The sequence below is a fragment of the Carcharhinus amblyrhynchos genome, chromosome 1 (genome assembly GCF_965287045.1).
Source record: "Carcharhinus amblyrhynchos chromosome 1, sCarAmb.v2.hapA, whole genome shotgun sequence".
Classification (NCBI taxonomy): domain Eukaryota; kingdom Metazoa; phylum Chordata; class Chondrichthyes; order Carcharhiniformes; family Carcharhinidae; genus Carcharhinus; species Carcharhinus amblyrhynchos.
The window spans coordinates 51,396,097-51,417,856 of record NC_137324.1 but is presented as its reverse complement, the minus strand read 5'-3'; the positions used below and the strand labels follow the sequence as shown (position 1 = coordinate 51,417,856).

General features: G+C 40.8%; 1 protein-coding gene across 6 annotated transcripts in view; it reads left to right on the top strand.

The window, feature by feature from the left end:
- wdr7 (WD repeat domain 7) overlaps positions 1–21,760 on the top strand; it is a 695,157-nt gene that overhangs the window by 135,168 nt on the left and 538,229 nt on the right. For all 6 annotated transcript variants that reach the window (XM_080182523.1, XM_080182596.1, XM_080182751.1 and 3 more), the window contains 3 exons: positions 1,783–1,930; positions 3,390–3,638; positions 6,870–7,090. In XM_080182523.1, the coding sequence (XP_080038649.1) occupies positions 1,783–1,930; positions 3,390–3,638; positions 6,870–7,090 (618 nt within the window). The remainder of the gene's footprint in view (positions 1–1,782; positions 1,931–3,389; positions 3,639–6,869; positions 7,091–21,760) is intronic.

Genomic DNA, 21,760 nt, shown 5'->3' with positions numbered 1-21,760 from the left:
TAATCATCGAGAGAGAAATAATTTGATTAGGGAGAGTCAACATGGTTTTGTGAAGGGTAGGTTGTGCCTCACAAACCTTATTGAGTTCTTTGAGAAGGTGACCAAAGAGGTGGATAAGGGTAAAGCAGTTGATGTGGTGTATATAGATTTCAGTAAAGCGTTTGATAAGATTCCCCATGGTAAGCTACTGCAGAAAATATGGATGCATGGGATTGAGGGTGATTTAGCGGTTTGGATCAGGAATTGGCTAGCTGATAGATGGTGGTTGATGGGAAATATTCAACCTGGAGTTCCGTTACTAGTGGTGTACCACAGGGAGCTGTTTTGGGGCCACTGCTGTTCGTCATTTTTATAAATGACCTAGATGAGGTTGTAGAAGGATGGGTTAGTAAATTTGCAGATGACACTAAGGTCAGAGGCGTTGTAGACAGTGAGGATGGATGTTACAGTTTGCAGAGGGACATAGATAAGCTGCAGAGCTGGGCTGAGAGGTGGCAAATGGAGTTTAATGCAGAAAATGTGAGGTGATTCACTTTGGAAGGAGTAACAGGATTACAGAGTATTGGGCTAATGGAAGGACTCTTGGTAGTGTGGATGAGCAGAGAGATCTCGGTATACATGTGCATAGATCCCTAAAAGTTGACACCCAGGTTGATAAGGTTATCAAGAAGGTGTACAGTGTGTTAGCTTTTATTGGTAGAGGGATTGAATTTCAGAGCCATGCGATCATGTTGCAGCTGTACAAAATTCTGGTGCGGCCGCACTTGGAGTATTGTGTACAGTTCTGGCCACCGCATTATAAGAAAGATGTGGAAGCATTGGAAAGGGTGCAGAGGACGTTTACCAGAATGTTGCCTGGTACGGTGGGAAGGTCTTATGAGGAAAGGCTGAGGGACTTGAGGTTATTTTCATTAGAGAGAAGAAGGTTAAGAGGTGACCTAATTGAGGCATACAGGATGATCAGAGGATTAGATAGGGTGGATAGTGAGAGCCTTTTTCCTCAGAAGGTGATGGCTAACACGAGGGGACGTAACTTTAAATTGAGGGGTGATAATTATAGGGCAGATGTCAGAGGTAGGTTCTTTACTCAGAGGGTAGTAAGGTCGTGGAATGCCATGCCTGCAGCAGTTGTGGACTCTCCAACTTTAAGGGCATTCAAATGGTCATTGGATAGGCATATGGATAATATTGGAATAGTTTAAGTTAGAGAGTCATTAGGTTAGTTCGACTGGTTGGCGCAACATCGAGGGCCGAAGGGCCTGTACTGTGCTGTTATGTTCTATGGATCTGAAGGGGTCTCAAGCCTTTGTTTGTTTCTGTGCTTCTTCATGACACATGTCTGTAGTTTAGGAGTTTATTCAGGAGGTAATCTAATGAGGATTATTTCCACAAATAAAGCCTTTAAAAATACTGTCAGTATTTTTTTAACTGTAGACATTTTAAGTAATAACTCAAATCAGCTGCTGTGCATTTAGTCTTTACAGTTTTTAAACTGTGCACTTATTTAAAAAGCAATTAAAAGTGAGAGATTGGGCGATATTAGCACCAGCAATATCCTGTTCACTTTTGCAGAGTTGTAATTGGACCCATTAATTCCTTTTTAAGGTTTTTCATGTTTACTTCAGGCAACATTGTTCACTGAACTTCTGGCTGTATGTTGCTTTGCTTTCTTTTCATTTTGCTATGTCTGTGAATGAACTTGATAAGTAATGTCTGCAGTACAGTCTATCTTGCTTTCCCCATGTTAAGTGAAACTGACCTCTTCATTTTGTGATATTGCAGCTTCTCATTTGCCCACCTGTCACACGGTTCTTCTATGGTCGCAGAAGTCCTTTCCATAAACTGTTGATTCAGGGAGATTCATCGGGGAGACTCTTAATATGGTGTATCCCTGAAATAGTTGACTTATCTCAGAAAAGTGCTGTTCAAGGTAAGATACTTGCATATCTGCTTATTATAATTCATATAGATCTGACTGTGATTTAATTATTGAGGTTTGCTGTTTATATATTTTGTTTATGTGGCTGTTCTCAATAATTCTACAAAAACAATTAATACAAAAACCGTGTGGGCAGCATGGTAGCACAGTGGTTAGCACTGCTGCTTCACAGCTCCAGGGACCTGGATTTGATTCTCGGCTTGGGTCACTATCTGTGTGGAGTTTACACATTCTCCCCATGTCTGCGTTTTCTCCGGGTGCTACGGTTTCCTCCCACAGTCCAAAGATGTGTAGGTCAGGTTGATTGGCCATGTTAAAATTGCCCCTTAGTGTCCTGAGATGCGTAGGTTAGAGGGATTAGTGCGTAAATATGTAGGGATATGGGGAAAGGGTCTGGGTGGGATTCTGGTCAGTGCAGACTTGATGGGCGGAATGTACTGTTCTGTACTGTAGGGATTCAATGCTTCTAAAAACCATTTTGCTGTTAATTACTGGATACTGTAATTGTCATGGCTGTGAAAATTACTGAATTATATAATTCCTCATCTTTGTGTACATCAGAAAAATAATTTTCAATTTAATAGCTTGACATTGAGGTAACAATATGGTTGGGTGCCCTTACTTGACTGGTACACACTTCTTTCTTTTGCTGCTAATCAAGTGCTGATAGGCACTGTGATGAGTAGTTAATCGCATTATTTTGTAATTTTATTTTCTAAATTTTCTGAGCGTTTGGACCAGGTTTTGGACCTGATTTGACCAAAGATAGTTTATGATTCAGGATGTAGTATCTCTAAGATGCAAATTTCTAGAGCTCATTGTAACACAAAAATTGAACACTGATAAATGTGGTTTCAGATTGTAACAAAGTGTAAGTCAATAGGGCAGTTGAAGTTTGTGTTCTATGAGTGGGGACAACTAGCACCAGGATGAAGTTAGTAATGGTGAAATTTTAAGTAACAGAACATGCTTATGCAGTTTTAGATCTTTTAGTGAAAATATAGGGTGGGATTTTCTGGCTGTGCTCGCCTCAAAATGGGAAAATCCCACCAGAGGTCAGTGGACCTTTGCATGGTCCTCCATGATTCCCCTCTGCTACGATTCCTGTGGCAGGCGGGATGGGAAAATTCTTCCCACAGAGTTTCCAGGATATATGATTATGCCTGACCTGCCAACTATTTCTAGTGTGATGAAAATCAAAATATATCAAAAAATGCTGGAAATCTGAAATAAAACTTGCAGCAGATCAGAGAAACAGATGTTACGAGGGATTTTCAGGATAGCAATGTTTTCGTCTCTTCAGTAAATGTAGATTTTATTTAATTTGAGTTCGTTGTGATGAAAATATAGCTATTTAAATCCTTAATAAAATGAATATCTCCTTCCATCTAAGAAACCAAATTTACCGTGTCTTATACATTATGTATTGAATTACAAATTGTCTTCACAGAGTTGAAAGTCACCACTTCTGCATGCTTGCAAGATACATTTGATCATCTCCTTCCAAGACCTGCTGGAATTATAGACCAGCTGAGCGCACTTCCTGGCAGTGAGGAGCCTTTGAAGGTGACAGCTAGTGTTTATATTCCCTCTCATGGACGTCTGGTGTGTGGACGTGAAGATGGCAGTATTGTTATTGTGCCAGCTACTCAGACTGCTATAGTTCAGCTACTGCAAGGAGAACACATGCTGAGACGAGGTAAAATATCATCTGTGCTGTAGCTTGAATTTCAGGTTCAAGTCTATTATCAGAGATGTATTAAACAGAGATATGACTAGATTTGCTTAAGTATTTTTCAGAACTATTTGATTTCATATGACTTAGTAAGTAAACATAGAGCAACAATACTTTGTTTAATGGAAAGCACATTAAATTCAGAAAATGATAAGTGATGTATATATGCAATATATGGTAGTGTATTATCTGTCAAAAAGTGGATCGAATTAGTAAGTCTATTGCCTTTCCTACTTTTAAAATAGTGCCCTGTTCAATGATTAAAATAGAAGTTAAACTGGTAAGTGTACTTTCAATAAATATTTAAACTCTGATCGTCAACTTAATAACCACTCAGTTGACTTCAGTATCGTCAATATCAGGGAACCATGATCTCTCAATCTGTATTGTATTGATTATCGGATAGAACCATTACAACTCGTTGTTGAGGTGTGTCTATCGCAATACAATTTTTTACCATTTAATTATAGCAGGGACTTGAAACATATAATTCCTCAGGTTGTTTTAAGCAAGGGTGGCACAGTGTCACAGTGATTAGCACTGTTGCCTCACAGTACCAGGAACCCAGGTTCATTTTTGACCTCCGGTGACTCTGTGGAGTTTGCACATTCTCCCCGTGTCTTCATAGACTTTGTCTAGGTGCTCCGGTTTCCTCCCACATGCCAAAGAAGTGCAGTTTAGGTTGATTGGCCATGCGAAAATTACACTTTGTGTCAGGGAAATTAGCAGGGTAAATATGTGGGGTTACAGGGATAGGACCTGGATGGGATTGTTGTCAGTACAGGCTTGATGAGCTGAATGGCCACCTCTTGCACTGTAGGTATTCTATAAAACTATAATCTCATAAATTCAAATAAGGCATTTGGATGAAAGATTGTGCATATGCTAAAGTAATTTTTTCCTGAGTGTGAAATTGTTGGTTGGACAGGGTATTCAAAAAAAAACTAGCAGAGTAGTATAGAAAAATACTGTGACTACAGTACTAATGGGAAATGGTGTGGCTGCTCGGGGTAATGGACGGGTTCTGATAGCTGTATTGGTGGATAGGTTTTTTATAGAACAAAGCTTTAGCCTGGGTTTAAGGATTAGGAGTGCTGGAATGACGTTTAAAAAATATCTTCAGCTCATGGAACATGATCTGCTGACGCATAATAATGAAAAAATGTTATGCAGTTTGAATTGTGAATCTCATTTGACTATTGTGTGTAATTGCTTAGTGTCAAATAAAGCAATTTTACCATTTGCTTTCTGGTACTTGTCCATAAATCTCTCAATCCATCACTGTTCTTCCTTTCTTTAGCTGTCCCAGGCTTAAATTCTGTCTAATGTAGTTTTCAGTTGCCCGCTGTGCCTTCCTTTCTTGGCATTCTCCAGTCGGCACATTAATGCACCCGTCACTACTCTGATGCAGCAACCTGAACCTCCCATCCTCTCTTCGTGAACTTGCATCAAGTACGTTGGGTGGGGGCTCATCTGGCTAATTATTGCAGATCAACAATCAATGTTCTTTTGCACTTCCCTCCAGAATGCCCACTTACAACCAAGTAAAGTTATTGCCGTTCGCGAACTTAGAATGAAAAATTTAATTCAGTGAAATTTGGTTAATCTATGATGACACCTTGCCTCTTACCAAGACGTCCACAATATTTTCCAAAATACAACCTATGATGGTTGTTGTTGGCCTTTGATATCAAATCACATTATGGTCTTACCTCAATCTATTCTGGTACCTCTTTTGAGCATCTCCTATTTTTTGTTTGCCTCCTATAAGTTTATTGGCACATACTGCCTGTTCCAAGTCACACTCTGAGTTTCTCCCAAAGTTTCCTCCCTCAGCCTTTGCTCTGAGTAACCAATTATTCTCACTGATTTCAGTCTTCATCTCTGCCATTCTGGCTCCTTTTCTCTGAAATGACTCCTCTCTCTCCCTCTCTTTCCCTCTCTCCATATAATATCTTTGACCTATATTTATGGCTACTGTTTCGATTTTAACATCTCCCATCATTTCTGTTTATATATTTGATCTCGTATCACAAAGACCATCTCTGAAAACGTCTTTCTATCCCTTATCACTAACCTTCCATTTCCAAGATCACTTGCTTTCATAGAATCGTAGAGGCAGAGGTGACGGCCTAGTGGTATTATCGCTAGCCTATTAATTCAGAAACTCAGCTCAAGTTCTGGGGACCTGGGTTTGAATTATCCATGGCAGTTGATGGAGTTTGAATTCAGTATAAAGTATCTGCAATTAAGAATCTTCTGATGACCATGAAACCTTTGTCAGAAAAACCCATCTCATTCACTAATGTCCTTTAGCGAAGGAAATCTGTCATCCTTATCTGGTCTGGCTGACATGTGACTCCAAAGCCACCACAATGTGTTGACTCTAAATTGTACTCTGAAATGGCCTAGCAAGCCACTTAGTTCAAGATAAACTAGGGATGGCCAATAAATGCTGGCCAGCCAGCGATGCCCATACCCCATGAATGAAAAATAATTTTTTAAAAATTTCCTACAGTGCAGAAGAAGGTCATTCGGCCCATTGAGTCTGCACCAGCAACAATCTCACCCAGGCTCTATCCTTGTAACCTCACGAATCCCCCTGATGCTAAGGGGCAATTCTACCCAGACCTATTCCCTATAACCTACACATCTTGGGACATTAAGGGCAATTTAGTATAGGCAATCCACCTAACCTGTCCATCTGTGGGAGGAAACCAGAGCACCCAGAGAAAACCCATGCAGATGGGGAGAATGTGCGAACTCCACACAGACCGTGACCCAAGGCCAGAATTGAACCCGTGTCCCTGGTGCTGTGTGGCAGTAGTACTAGCCACTGTGCTACATTGTTGCCCGGGATCCATTCATGGCAAAACACTTCTTCTGAACTACTTACAGACTCCCAGTTGCCCCAACTTTGACTTTCACTTAGTCATAATACTGCTGCAGCCGTTAATCTGCTCTGCCACTTCATTAACTCTTATCTTTGAATGCCGTATCATCAGAAATCATTTACGTTTTTCTATCCTTGTCTTTTACTCTGGTATAGTCCACATCTCTGCTCCTTCAAATCTTGCGAGCGTGAACCTTTAGTCAACCATTATGAGACCTGAAAGCACCACATAAAGCATCATCTGGCCTCGTGAATTTGAATCGAGAACAGAGTTAAACATTTCTGTTCTTGTATTTTATCAGGCTGGCCCCCTCATCGAACTCTTCGCGGCCACCGGAGCAAAGTGACTTGCCTGTTGTATCCACATCAGGTCTCAACACGGTATGATCAGCGCTACTTGGTGTCAGGCGGAGTCGATTTCTCTGTAATCATCTGGGATATAAACTCAGGGGAAATGAAACATATCTTCTGTGTCCATGGTGGAGAAATCACCCAACTGGTAGTACCACCTGAAAATTGCAGTGTAAGTTCATTCTGAGAATATTGTAATTCAGCTTTGAATGTATTTAATCTTTGTATTTAAATATAATCTCAAGTTTTATGCCACTTGTTATTTATTTCAGAATTCTCATTTTTATTTTTAGTACAAATTTTGGAGCTCAAAACATGTTAATTTTTTCATATAGATTCAATCTGGTTGTAGGCTTTATGGGAGGATTTCATTTTTAAGGAGCGTTCATAGAAATATTCTCTTTAAATTTTAATGAAAGTAATCCAGTTTTTTTATCCAAAATAGTTTCTTTTGGCTATTAAAAATTTATGGATAGTGATTAATTGGGTCAACTCAACTCATTTCAGAATGATGAATTATCAGATCTCTCAAACTACTAGAATTTATTATTACATTTTGTTCTTGTTTGAACAAACATATCCAAAATCTCTCTCTCTTATTGAGAATTCATAAACTTGTGGAATAAATTGCGAAGGAAGGCCTTTGAACTGAACCTTTCAGTTGGTTAGAGGGTCAATTGGTGTGTTTTTGGAGAGCAAAGGGGATAAATGATGTGCGGGTGGCTCAGTGTAGTTGAAAAATATCAAAGCGAATAACTTTGAATGGGAATGGAAAATGTTTTGATTTCCAGCTTAGTAAAAAGCATCGATCAAATTCAGAAAGGAATGAGCATACTTGACTTTTTGAGAAAGTGACATCAACGTTTTCTGAAGTTACGAATTAAGCTCAAAGTTATAGGAATTTAAGGTAAACAAGACATTATGCTAATCTAGGAGAAAATTGCTGAATTTGAGACAACAGCCTAGAAACTACATCAAACAAAATAAATGTTAACAAATAGGTGCTTCAGGTTTGATTAGAGACAAGATTCTTGAAATGACCCATGATGTGGAGAATTCTGAGGAGAAGGATGGAAATGATGAGCGCAAATAAATTACTGATTACAAAGAGCCTTATTGCTGCAATTAATTGTTGGTTACAGAACTCTTCAATAGTGTTTACATTTCAGTATGTGGAACATTTTGGCGAAATAGTGCGGTTTTTTTATTATTCATTTGTGGGACATAGGTGTCGCTGGCTGGCCAGCATTTATCGTTCATCTTCTGTTGAGAAGGTGGTGGTGAGCTGCCTTCTTGAAGTGTTGCAGTCCACAGTATTGTGGGTTGACCTACAATGCCTTTAGGGAGGGAATTCCAGGATTTTGGTCCAGTGACTTCTAAGTCAGGAAGTTGCAAATTTTAAGGAGTTTAAAATGCTGCTTGCTTTAGATTTCTTAATGCATTGATATCATGAAAGAGATGTAAATTAGTTGGAATAGGTCATCTTATAAGTATTCATGTAATCTCTTGTGAGATATCTCTGCTATTCAATAAATCTTCGATGAAAAGTGCATAAATGAAACTTGACATGGAGTAGGATAACTTTTTTCAAGTTATTGGATTGGCAGTTCACTCAGTCAGCACGTTACTGTATCTTTTTAACAAAGCAGATTTTTCTTGTCAGAGTAATTATGGCACAAGACCATAGAAATAGGAGTAGGCTGTTTGGCTCTGCCAATCGATAGGGTCATGGCTGATCCAGCATTCCTCACGTCCACTTCCCTGAGCTTTTTCCCAGAACCCTCGATTCACCAACTGATCAAGAATCTATCTGAGCCTTAAATATACACGATGACTCTGCTTCCGTAGCGTCTTGTGGCAAGGAGTTCCGAAGAGAGACAACCCTCTGAGAGAAGAAATTTCTCCTCGTCTTAGTCTTAAATTGGCGTCCCTTTATTTTGAGACTATGTCCTCTGGTTCTAGACTTTCCCATGAGGGGAAACATCCTCTCAGTATTTACGCTGTCAAACTCCCTTAGGGGTTTGATCCCTTAGGAATCCTATATGTCTCAATGAGATAACCTCTCATTCTTCTAAATTCTGATGAGTCTCAACTTATTTAGTCTTTGCTCTTAAGACATCACTCCATACTGGGAATCATCCAAGTGAACCTTCTCAGAACTGCCTCCAATGAAATAATTTTTCCTTAAATAAGGGGACCAAAACTGCTCACAGTATTCTAGATGTGTCTCACCAGTACCTTGTACAGTTGCAGCAAGACTTCCCTATTCTTGTACTCCAACCCCCTTGAAATAAGGGCCAACACTCCATTAGCCTTCCTGATTACCTGTTGCACCTGTGTGCTCGCTGTCTGTGTTTCATACATAAATATCCCCAAGTTTCTATGTTGCAGCTTTCTGTAGTTTTTTTCCGCATTTAGATAATTCTCTGTTCTTTTGTTCTTCCATCCAAAATGAGCGTCTTGACATTTTTCCACATTATACTCCATTTGCCAATGTTTTGTCCACCTGATCAGAATCAGGGAGGGGAAAAACGATTGTGCAAAATATATAGACAATTGTTAAAGGTTAATAATCTGATGAAAAGATGTAGGGATGGTTGATGACTATGCAAAGCCTATTGCAGAGATTTGTGTGAAATCTGTGTTTAAAAATTCTGTGGATTCCACCATGTCCTGTTGACAAGCAGTTTTAACAGTACTAGGCTGATACCGGAGTTGAGGGGGTTGAGCTATGAGGAGAGGCTGAATAAACTAGGCTTGTACTCGTTAGAGTTTAGAAGAATGAGGGGAGATCTCATTGAGACGTATAAGATGATGAATGGGATGGATAGGATAGAGGTGGAGAGACTCTTCCCGCTCAAAAAAGACAGTAGGACTAGGGGGCACAGCCTCAAGATAAAGGGGAGGCGGTTTAGAACAGAGTTGAGGAGGAACTTCTTCACTCAAAGGGTGGTGAATCTCTGGAATTCTCTGCCCGTTGAAGTGGTGGAGGCTGCCTCGCTAAATATTTTTAAGAAGCGGGTTGATGGGTTCTTGATAAGAGAGGGGATTAAAGGTTATGGGGAGAGGGCGGGAAAGTGGAACTGAGCCATGACAGATCAGCCATGATCTTATTGAATGGCGGGGCAGGCTCGAAGGGCTAGATGGCCTACTCCTGCTCCTATTTCTTATGTTCTTATGTTAGTTTTCATAGATCTAAAGCCATAGAACAAAGAAACATTTTCATTTAATAGTTTTTAGACCTGGTGACCAGAGTTAAACTTTAAATAACAATGCGTAGCAAGGGTAAAGGTTATTTTGTCAAAATGATGGAAATATGGCTTGGGACTAATTGATGGAAAATTCGTCAATGATGAGTTCAGTGACTTGGATGAAAATATAAATCAGAGAAAAAAATTTATTGAACATGAAAAGTTGGAATATTATACAATGCTTCTCTAGTCTACTTTATTTTAACAATTAAACAAAGATTTGAAGATTAAGATTACAAAATACATTTTACATTACAATGGTCTTGTTAACACATACTAAAGTTTATTTGTTAGTCACAAGTAGGCTTACATTCTCACGGCAATGAAGTTAATGTGAAATTCTCCTAGTTGCCACAGTCCGGTGCCTGTTTGGGTACATTGAGGGAGAATTTATCATGGCCAATTCACCTAACCCGCACATCTTTGGATGGTGGGGGGAAACCAGAGTACCCGGAGGAAACCCACGCAAACGGGAAGAATGTGCAAGCTCCACACAGACTGTGACCCAAGCCGGGAATCAACTCGGGTCCCTGGCTCTAAGAGGCAGCAGTGCTAACCGATGTGCCGTCATGCTGCCTATTTTAAACATGCATGGGACTGGGAAGACACACTCCTCTCTGAACTCAAGTAAATTTCTGTGTATTTCTCCTCAAACTTCCCCAGATGATTCTTACACCATGAACTTGTCTCACTGAACTCTGGCTTCCACTTTAGTAATTTCAAATTCCACTTTCAAAAGTCACATTTCTTTTAAACTATGCCTTCCCTTCGCTGTTTCCATCAAAGCTCCACTTTCAGGTTTTACCTCCCTCCCTTCAGGTTTCATTTGTCTTTAAGGCTTTTACACAAGCTCTGAGGTCCAGCTACCAATAGTCACAATTATTTCAAATAATGTCGCCCAAACTGTAGCAATTTCTCTCAACCCTTAGCACTGTTGCAGAAATCATTTGGACATCTCATGTTCAATGCCTTTTTTTACTCTTAGAACATAAGAACATAAGAAATAGGAGCAGGAGTAGGCCATCTAGCCCTTCGAGCCTGCTCCGCCATTCAATAAAATCATGGCTGATCTGAAGTGGATCAGTTCCACTTTCCTGCTCTCTCTCCATAACCCTTAATTCCCTTGTCTGTCAAAAACCTATCTACCCGTGACTTAAATATATTTAGCGAGGTAGCCTCCACCACTTCACTTAGTGTGACCTTACTGAATGGTAATCGATTACTGGAGGATTGCTTGGAGGCAAATGTAGCTGGTTTGATTGGTAAGTTTGCGGATGACACAAAAATTGGTGGAATTGTGGATAGTGATGAGGACCATGAGGATACAGCAGGATATAGATCAGTTGGAGACTTGGGTGGAGAGATGGCAAAAGGAATTTAATCCAGACAGGTGTGAGGTAATGCATTTTGGAAGGCTGAATACAGATAGGAAATACACAGTACGTGGCATGCTTGCCTTCATCAGCTGGAGCATTGAGTTTAAAAATTGGCAAGTCATGTTGCAGCTTTATAGAGCCTTAGTTAGGCCTCACTTGGCATATAGTGTTCAATTCTGGTCGTCACACTACTGAAAGGATGTGGAGGCTTTGGAAAGGGTACAAAAAAGATTTTTAAAAATTCATTTGTGGGACTTAGGCTTCGCTGGCTGGCCAGCATTTATTGCCCATCCCTAGTTGCCCTTGAGAAGGTGCTGATGAGCTGCCTTGAATCGCTGCAGTCCATGTTCTGTGGGATGTTGCCTGCTCTGGAGGGCATTCATTGTGAGGAGAGGTTGGAGAAACTTGGTTTGTTTTCACTGGAACAACGGAGGTTGAGGAGCAACCTGATAGAAGTTTACAAGATTGAGAGGTATGGACAAAGTGGATAGTCAGAAGCTTTTTCCAAGGTGGAAGAGTCAATTACTAGGAGGCATAGGTTTAAGGCGCAAGTGCCAAGGTTTGAAGGAAATGTGCGAGACAAGTTTTTAACACAGAGGGTGATGGGTACTTGGGACTCGCTACCAGGGGAGGTAGTGGAAGCAAATATGGTAGTGACTTTTAAGGGGCATCTGGACAGATACATGAATAGAACATAGAACATTACAGCGCAGAACAGGCCCTTCGGTCCACGATGTTGCACCGACCAGTTTTTTTAAAAAAACACTGACCCACAAATCTAAACCAATCCCTTTTCGTCCATAAACCTATCCATAGATCTCTTAAACGCCCCCAAACTAGGCGCATTTACAACTGCAGCAGGCAGGGCATTCCAATCCCTCACCACCCTCTGGGTAAAGAACCTACCCCTGACATCCGTCCTATAACTACCCCCCCCCTTAATTTAAAGCCATGCCCCCTCGTGCTAGCTTTCTCCATCCGAGGAAAAAGGCTATCACTATCCACCCTATCTAAACCTCTAATCATCTTATATGTTTCAATAAGATCCCCTCTTAGCCTCCTTCTTTACAACGAAAACAACCCCAAATCCCTCAGTCTCTCCTCATATGACCTCCCCTCCATACCAGGCAACATCCTGGTAAACCTCCTCTGCACCCTCTCCAAAGCCTCAACGTCCTTCCTGTAATGTGGGGACCAGAACTGCACACAGTACTCCAAGTGCGGCCGCACCAGAGTTGTGTACAGTTGCAACATGACGCTGCGACTCCTAAATTCAATCCCCCTACCAATAAATGCCAAGACACCGTATGCCTTCTTAACTACCTTATCTACTTGATTCCCAACCTTCAGGGATCTATGTACACATACACCTAGATCCCTCTGCTCCTCCACACTATTCAAAGTCCTACCGTTAGCCCTATACTGAACACATCTGTTACTCCTACCGAAATGAATTACCTCACACTTCTCCACATTAAACTCCATCCGCCACCTCGCGGCCCAGCTCTGCAACCTATCTAAGTCACCCTGCAAACTATGACACCCTTCCTCACAATCTACCACACCTCCGACTTTGGTGTCATCAGCAAACTTACTAATCCACCCAACTATACCCTCATCCAGATCATTAATAAAAATTACAAACGGCAGTGGCCCCAAAACAGATCCCTGAGGCACACCGCTCGTAACCGAACTCCATGACGAATATTCACCATCAACCACCACCCTCTGTCTCCTATCTGCCAGCCAATTCCTGATCCAAGTACCTAGATTACCCCCAATCCCATACATCTGCATTTTCTGCAGAAGCCCACCATGGTGAACCTTATCAAACGCCTTACTAAAATCCATATATACCACGTCAACTGCCTTACCCCTATCCACCTCTTTGGTCACTTTCTCAAAGAACTCAATAAGGTTAGTAAGGCACGACCTACCTGCTACAAAACCATGCTGACTGTCTCTAATCAATTCATTACTCTCCAGATAACTATAAATCCTATCCCTAATAATTCTTTCTAAAACCTTGCCCACAACAGAAGTAAGACTCACCGGTCTATAATTCCCGGGGAAGTCTCTGTTCCCCTTCTTAAACAATGGGACAACATTCGCTGTCCTCCAATCTTCCGGTACTATACCAGAGACCAACGATGACCTGAAGATCAGAGCCAGAGGCTCTGCAATCACCTCTCTAGCCTCCCAGAGAATCCTAGGGTAAATCCCATCCGGACCAGGGGACTTATCTATTTTCAAGCCCTCTAGAATATCCAGCACATCCCTGGTTTCAACTGCAATACTTTCTATTTTACACCCCTGCACCCCAGTGTCCTCCACAACTACATTCATGTCCCCCTGCGTGAACACCGAAGAGAGATATTGGTTCAACGCCTCTCCAATCTCTTCCGGTTCCACACACAACTTCCCTCTACTGTCTATAACTGGCCCTAATCTTGCCCTAACCAACCTTCTGTTCTTGACATACCTATAGAACGCCTTAGGATTCTCCTTAATCCTATCAGCCAAAGTCATCTCATGTCCTCTTTTAGCCCTTCTTAACTCCCTCTTCAACTCCCTCCTGGCCAATCTAAAGCTTTCTAATGCACTACCTGAGCCCTCAAGCCTCAACCGAACATAAGCCTCCTTTTTCTTCCTAACCAACGAATCAACTTTTTTAGTACACCACGGTTCCCTAGCCCTACCAAATCCTCCTTGCCTGACAGGGACATACCTATTGCAGACCCGCAGTAGCTGTTCCTTGAAAAAATTCCACATTTCGGACGTTCCCAGTCCCTGTAATCTCATAGTCCAACCTATGCTTCCTAATTCTCTCCTAATAGCCTCATAATTACCCTTCCCCCAGCTAAAACTACTTACCCGAGGTTCATGCCTATCCCTATCCATCACTAAGGTGAACGTAACCGAATTGTGGTCACTATCACCAAAATGCACACCAACTTCCAAGTCTAGCACCTGGTCTGGCTCATTACCCAGCACCAAATCCAATATAGCCTCACCTCTAGTTGGCCTATCAACATACTGAGTCAAAAAACCTTCCTGCACACTTTGAACAAAAACTGACCCCTCTAACGAGCTAGAGCTATAGCAATTCCAATCAATATTAGTAAAGTTAAAATCCCCATAACAATTACCCTATTACTTTCACTCCTAACCAGGATCGTCTCCGCAATCCTTTCCTCAACCTCTCTAGAACTTTTTGGAGGTCTATAAAAGACTCCCAGCAGGGTGACCTCTCCTCTCCTATTTCTAATCTCCGCCCATACTACCTCAACAGACAAGTCCTCATCAAACTTCCTCTCTGACACTGTAATACAGTCCTTGACCAATAATGCTACCCCACCCCACCTTCTACCTCCTTCTCTACTCCGACTAAAGCATTTGTACCCCGGGACCTGCAACATCCATTCCTGACCCTGCTCTATCCATGTCTCTGAAATGGCCACAACATCAAAGTCCCAGGTACTGATCCACGCTGCAAGTTCATCCACTTTATTGCGAATACTCCTCGCATTAAAGTATACGCATTTCAAACCCTGCTCCGCCCCACCCCCACAATGCTGTGCATTGCAGTCCCCAACTATGCCCCCCTCACTTTCACCCCCTCTACTCAGGATCCCAGCCCCCCTCTGAATCAGTTTAAACCACCCCGCATAGCCTTCACAAATTTACCCCCCAGGATATTTGTTCCCCTCTGGTTCAGGATGGGAATAGAGGGATATAGTCCCTGGAAGGATAGGGGTTTTAAGTTCAGTTGGGTATAATGTTTGGTGCAAGCTCGGAGAGCCAAAGGGCCTGTTCCTGTGCTGTAATTTTTTTGTTCTTTCTTATTTGATTCAAATTCCCAGTTTCTGCTATTCAGTTAACTCAATACATTTTGGAAACTTCTTTGTTTCTCTTGTTTCCTTAATTCGCTGGACTTTAGTTTTTCAGCATTAGTTTCCTGAACCATTACTTCATAATCTGTCTTTGGCTCAGAAAGAAGCTCTCTCTTTAACTACAAAACCGTACACAATATTCTAAGTGCGGTCTCACTAATGCTATGTACAGTAGCAGGAACATTTCACTACTTTTACCTTCTATTCCTTTAGCAATAAATGCCAAGGTTCCATTTGCCGCCTTTATTATCTGCTGTACCTACATGCTAGTTTTCTGCAATTCATGCACAAGAACACCCAGATCCTTCTGCAATGAAATACTACAGAGTCTCTCTCCATTTAAATAATTTGCCTTTGTATTTTTCCTAGTTATCCACATTGATCTTTGTCACAAATTTTGACCCATCCACTTAGCCTATCAGTATTGTTATGTAAATTTCTTATTTCTTTACTGCCACTTAATATCCCACCTCCTTTAATGTCATCTACAAACTTGTTTGTGGTATCTACCATCCTTGTATCCAAGTCATTAATATAGATTGTAAATAGTTGGGGCCTGAGATTGAACCCTGTGGTACCCCACTAGTAATATATTGCCAACTCGAGAAAAATCCATTCTGACTCTGCTTTCTATTGGTCAGCCAATCTTCTATCCAAACTAATAAATTACCAGTAATCCCATGTGAACTAACTTGTTTTAACCTTTTTACGTGGCATCTTATCAAATGCCTTCTGGAAATCCAGATTGACTACATCTACAGGATCACCATTATCCACCTTGCTTGTTACATCTTCGAAGAACTTGAGCAAATTAGTCAAACATGATTTACCCTTCATATAACAATGATGGATTGCAAGTCGATTTTCTAAATGTCCTGCTAGTATTTCTTTTATAATGGATTCTTGCAATTTCCCAATGGCAGACATTAAACTAATTGACTTATAGTTTCCTATATTTTGCCTCCCTTCCTTTTTGATTAAGGACATTACTTCAGCATTTTTCCAATCCATCAGAAACATTCCCACATCCAGTGAATTTTGAAATATTGTAACGAAAAGATCCACTATCTCCAACCCCATTTCCTTTAAAACTATATATCAGGCCCTGGGAACTTGTCTGCCTTCAATCCAAATAGTTTGCTCAGTACGTTTTCCCTACTGGTGATGATAGGCCTAAGTTCTTTCCTTTCTATAACCTCTGCATTTTCTGTTGCTATTGGGACAACACTTGTGTCCTCTGACATGAAAACTGTGGCAAAGTATCATGTCTCAGCCATTTCTGCATTACCCACTGTTAACTCCCCAGCCCCATCTTCCAAGGGACCAACATTCATTTGAATTACTCCCTTCCGCTTTGTATACTTACAGAAGCTTTTGCAGTTCATTTTTATATTCCGCGTGAGTTTTCTTTCATAATTTACCTTTGCTTTTTTTATGAGTTTTTCAGGGACCCTTTGGCGATCTTTAAAAGTTTCCCAATCTTCCACTGTGGCACTGGTCTTTGCAATGCAGTGTGCCTTAGCCTTTGTCTTTCTATTATCCTTAACTTCCTTGCTTGGCCATGGAAGTCTTTCCCAGGCATTAAATGCTGACCCAGTCAATGACGCTCATGTTCACGAAATAAATTAACAAACCTTTTTAACCATGTTTTTGTCCTCTCCAATCTTCACCCTCATTTTCTTGCTTTTCCTCTTGTGCATAATCCTCATATTCTTCTTCTTATTTTTCTCATGTGCAACCTATCATTTTTATCTCTTGGTGTATTGGGACTCTGCTCTCCCTGAGATATGCTATAGGTTTGTTGCAAGTTCTGCGTACTTTTGAGGGGTTGTTATTTTTGTGACACTTGCGAAAACCTGTCATTTTATGTCATTTGGAACCTAGGAACATTTTAAAGCTTGCTTTGCATCAATTGCGTGCATTTGTACTGCAGATGCAGTGTGCAGCTTTACTTTTAAGGCTCCCATATACATTTTCAAACTTTATTGTGGCTTAAGCAACATTTATTGAACATCGCCCACCTTGCATCTAAAAGCCTTGTGCTCTCATAGTCTGAGTAGACGCTCAATTGGATTTTTTTTTGGTTTTTATTATTTTTAAAAATTATTATGAGCATTTATTCCTCCCTGGGGAAGTATATAGAATGTGCACTTCAGACTTCTGCGCCAGCGTTTTCTCTTTCACTTAGCTAGAGTTTGCCCTTGTCATCTCAGATATGGAGATAGAGCTGTCGTTTATGGCACGAAGCAGAAGTGGGCAATTTTCACATTATGCAAGACTTTTTGAAATAAACTCTGCGCTATATGTAAACAAACAAAGTTGTGTCACTGTCTATAGTACCTGGCATAATCCAAGATTACTATCTGTATTCTCGCTACAAAATGTACTTTGATGAGGCTGAGAACTTGTCCCTAGGGATCACCGTTCAGAGTGGTTTTAGAGTCAACTTTCCTTTTAGATTGGCCAGTGGGGATTTTGTTTCCCCGAATGTCTTCAGCTCTTACTATCAAAGGGTTATAAAAAGCTAGCTATCCAATTTTACTTGAAAGTACAAAGGCATGCTTTCAGAGGTGGAATCCATGTCACTTAGATATCTATATATGCACTCACAATGACAGTGTTCTTTTGCATATGGTTCTTATTCCCAATGCCATCAATCCAAATTTTAAAGCAAAAGTAGGGACATTATCAAAATTTTTAGGGAAGGGCCATGACCTTGGATTCAGACAGGGACCTTGTACCCTCAAGCACAAAGAAAAAAATATACACCCAACTTTGAGACTGGTGGGTAGAGACTGCTTTCAGTGGGGTTAAAAACAGTCCCTTCCAGAATGTTGAAAGTTATCTTTTTTGTGAAGAATTGTTCCCAACTGAATTACGTGTATGGCACTTTGTGTAATCGATCTACATTTCAGATGGGAATCCAGACTAAATGTAATTATCAGGTGCAGCAGGGTTAGCCAGTGGGGCTAATTGGGACAGAGCAGATATGCATAATTTAGTCCCCATGTTAGATTTGTCTGTTCTGTTTGCATTTTTATATTTCCATTATAAATTCTTATATCCACATTAATATGAAAGCTATTTAAGTAAACTCATCAAACTGTATTGCAAAGGGAATGGAACTTGAAAGTAGGGAAGTTTTGCCACAGTTTTATAGATTATTGATAAGACCAGACCATCGTAGCATCATAGATTCTCTATATTACAGAGGAGAAGCCATTCAGCTCATTGAGTCTTTACGGAGTAACTTACCGAGGCTTTCTCCCCTGTCCTTTCCCTATAATCATGATGTGGGTATGCCGGCGTTGGACTGGCGTAAACACAGTAAAAAGTCTGACAACACCAGGTTTTAGTCCAACCGATTTATTTGATAATACAAGCTTTCGAGGTTTCCCTCTTCGTCAGGTGAATGGAGAGTTCTGGCCTCAGACAGAGCATATAAAGCACAGACAGTTTAGAGATTACTGATTAGAATGCGAATCCTTGCACCTAACCTGCTGTTCAAGACCTGAAGTGGCTGACAATGTGAGTGGAAGGAGCACTGATCACAGGTTACAGAGATGTGTATTGTCTCCAGACAGTACAGTAAGTGAGGTTTTGCAAACCCAGGCAAGTCACGGGGGTTACAGATAGTGCGACATGAACCCAAGATCACAGGGATCTTCCCTTTGTGGGAGAGACTAGAACTAGGGGGCAAAGTTTTAAAAACAAGTCTCCCAGTTAAGGTAGCCAACAGAAGTTTTTTTCATTTGAGTGTAGTGAGTCCATGGTACTCCCTTCCCCAGAGAGAGAGAGAGGTGGAGCAGGGTCCTTGAGTATTTTTAAGGTAGAGATGGATAGATTCTTGGTTAATAGTGGAGTCAGAGGGTATCCTGGTAGGCAGGAAAGTGGTGTTGAGATCACAGTTAAATCAGCAATGACTTTATCAAATGGCGGAGCAGATTTTTGAGATCGATTGGCCTTCTCCTAATTCCTATGTTTGTATGTAATAAGGCCACTGGTTAAGTTAACAAATTCATCATTGAGACTTCTGGATTAACAATGCAGAGATCACAAATTCAAAATTCTCCAGTAGCAGTTTGAGTCTTTGTACATATATCTTAAAAAATTCAGCCAGCCAAGAAAACTGATAGCTGTCAAATCAGTTTGCCTGAAAACCAATTGCTTACGTACTTATTTTTAACGCTCAAAATTTCAGTTGCTGAGGAAAAAAATTGCAGGTGAAAAGCTTTCATAAAGTTGTTCGTGATTTGCGGGAACACAGCGGGCAAATTGTATAAGCCACGACAATACCAGCAATTATTGATGAATTTACATAGGAAGAACTTGATGGCAACAGCAACTTTTTTTTTACAAAGCATCTTCGTGAAGTCAGTTTTTCATGCAGAAATTGTGCACATGTAAGATTTCTGTGTGTGTGTGTGTGTATGGATATATCTATTTCTTTTTGATTTATTATTATCACCTGTGTTAGCATACAGTGAAAAGTATTGTTTCTTGTGCGCTTTACAGACAAAACATACAGTTCGTAGAGAAGGAAACAAGAGTGTGCGGAATGTAGTGTTACAGTCATAGGTATGGTGTAGAGAAAGATCAGGCAAGGTAGGTCCATTCAGTAGTCTGACAGCAGCAGGGAAGAAACTGTTCTTGCGTCGGTTGGTATGGGACCTCAGATTTTTGTATCTTTTTCCTGACAAAAGAAGGTGGAAAAGAAAATGTGTGGGGTGCATGAAGTCCTTAATTATGCTGGCTGCTTTGCCAAGTCAGAGGGAAATGTAGATAGAATCAGTGGATAAGAGGATGGTTTGTGTGATGGATTGGGCTGCATTCACAACCTTTTGTAGTCCCTTGCAGCCTTGTGCAGAGTAGGAACCCTACTAAGCTGTGATATAACCAGAAAGAATGCTTTCTATGGTGTATCTGTAAAAGAGTGCACATCTGAGTACCCCATCCGGGCCAGTTGCTTTTCGTGTGTTGACTTTAAGAAAGTTGCTCTGACATCTGTGACCCAGCTACAGGTTCATCCAGGATTTCTAGGATGGAGGGCATGCTCTCACTGACCTTTTGTTCAAAATGGGTGTAGAATGTATTGAGCTCATCGTGGAGGGGTGTGTTGGAGCTGGCGATTTTACATGCCTTCATCTTGTAGCCTGTTATGTCTTGCAGACCGTGCCATAGTAGGTGTGGCTAGCTTGGGACTCTAGCTTGGTCTGGTAATGTCTTTTGGCATCTTTGATGGATCTCTTTCGATTGTACCTGGCTTTTTTGTATAGGTTAATGTCTCCTGACTTGAATGCCTCAGAGCTGGACTTCAGCAAGCAGTGGATGTCCCTGTTCATCCATGGTTTCTGGTTGGGGAACACATGGATTTGCTTCTTTGGCATACAGTCTTTGGCACATTTACTAATGAAGTCAGTTACTGCAGTGGCGTACTTGTTCAGGCTGGTCGCAGAGTTTTTAAATACTGACCAGTCTACTGATTCCGAGCAGCACTGTAGGAGATCATCTGATTCCTCAGGCCAACACCGCGCAACTTTCTTTGATGGATTCTCCTGCTTCAGTTTTTGCTTGTAAGCTGAGAGCAGGAGCACAGCCTTGTGGTCTCATTTGCCAAAGTGTGGGCGGGCGATAGAGTGGTAGACGTGTTTGATTTTGAGTAGCAGTGGTCTAGGATATTTGGGCCTCTGGTGGAGCAGATGATGCGTTGGTGGTATACTGTTGAGCTTGGCCTAGTTGAAGTTCCCAGCCATGATGAACAAAACCTTGGGATGTTTCGTCTCAAGGCGATTCGTAGTGGTGTATATTTCATCTAGCGCGATCTTCATGTCGCATGGGGACCTGAAGATCACGCTGGAGTAATACATCTATTACTCTGAGTATACTGTGGAAATTGAGTTTTTGTTCAGAAAGACGTTGAAAAAAATGAAGATTGAATTCTCAAAGCTAAAGTGAAATAATTGTTACTACTTTTTACGTTACAATGATAATTCTACTTCACAAAGTAATAATTGACTGTAAATGCAGTTTGGGATATCCTGAGATTGTGAAGAAATTATATAAAGACAGACTTGTTTGGATTTTTACTAATAAATGTGATGTTGAATTATAAATGAGCAGTAAGCATAATTGATCAACAGTACCTGGCTTTCTACTTTAGTTTTTTGCCTTTTCAGTTTGATTGTATGCTTCATGAGAAAAGTCTTTTTAGAACCACTTTTGGGGCTTATTTCTACGATTGAAGGGGTGATTTTAATTTTTAAATGTGAAACTTGTCTGAAATCAAATTTAGTATACCCAGGCTAAAGTTGATTTTAAAATG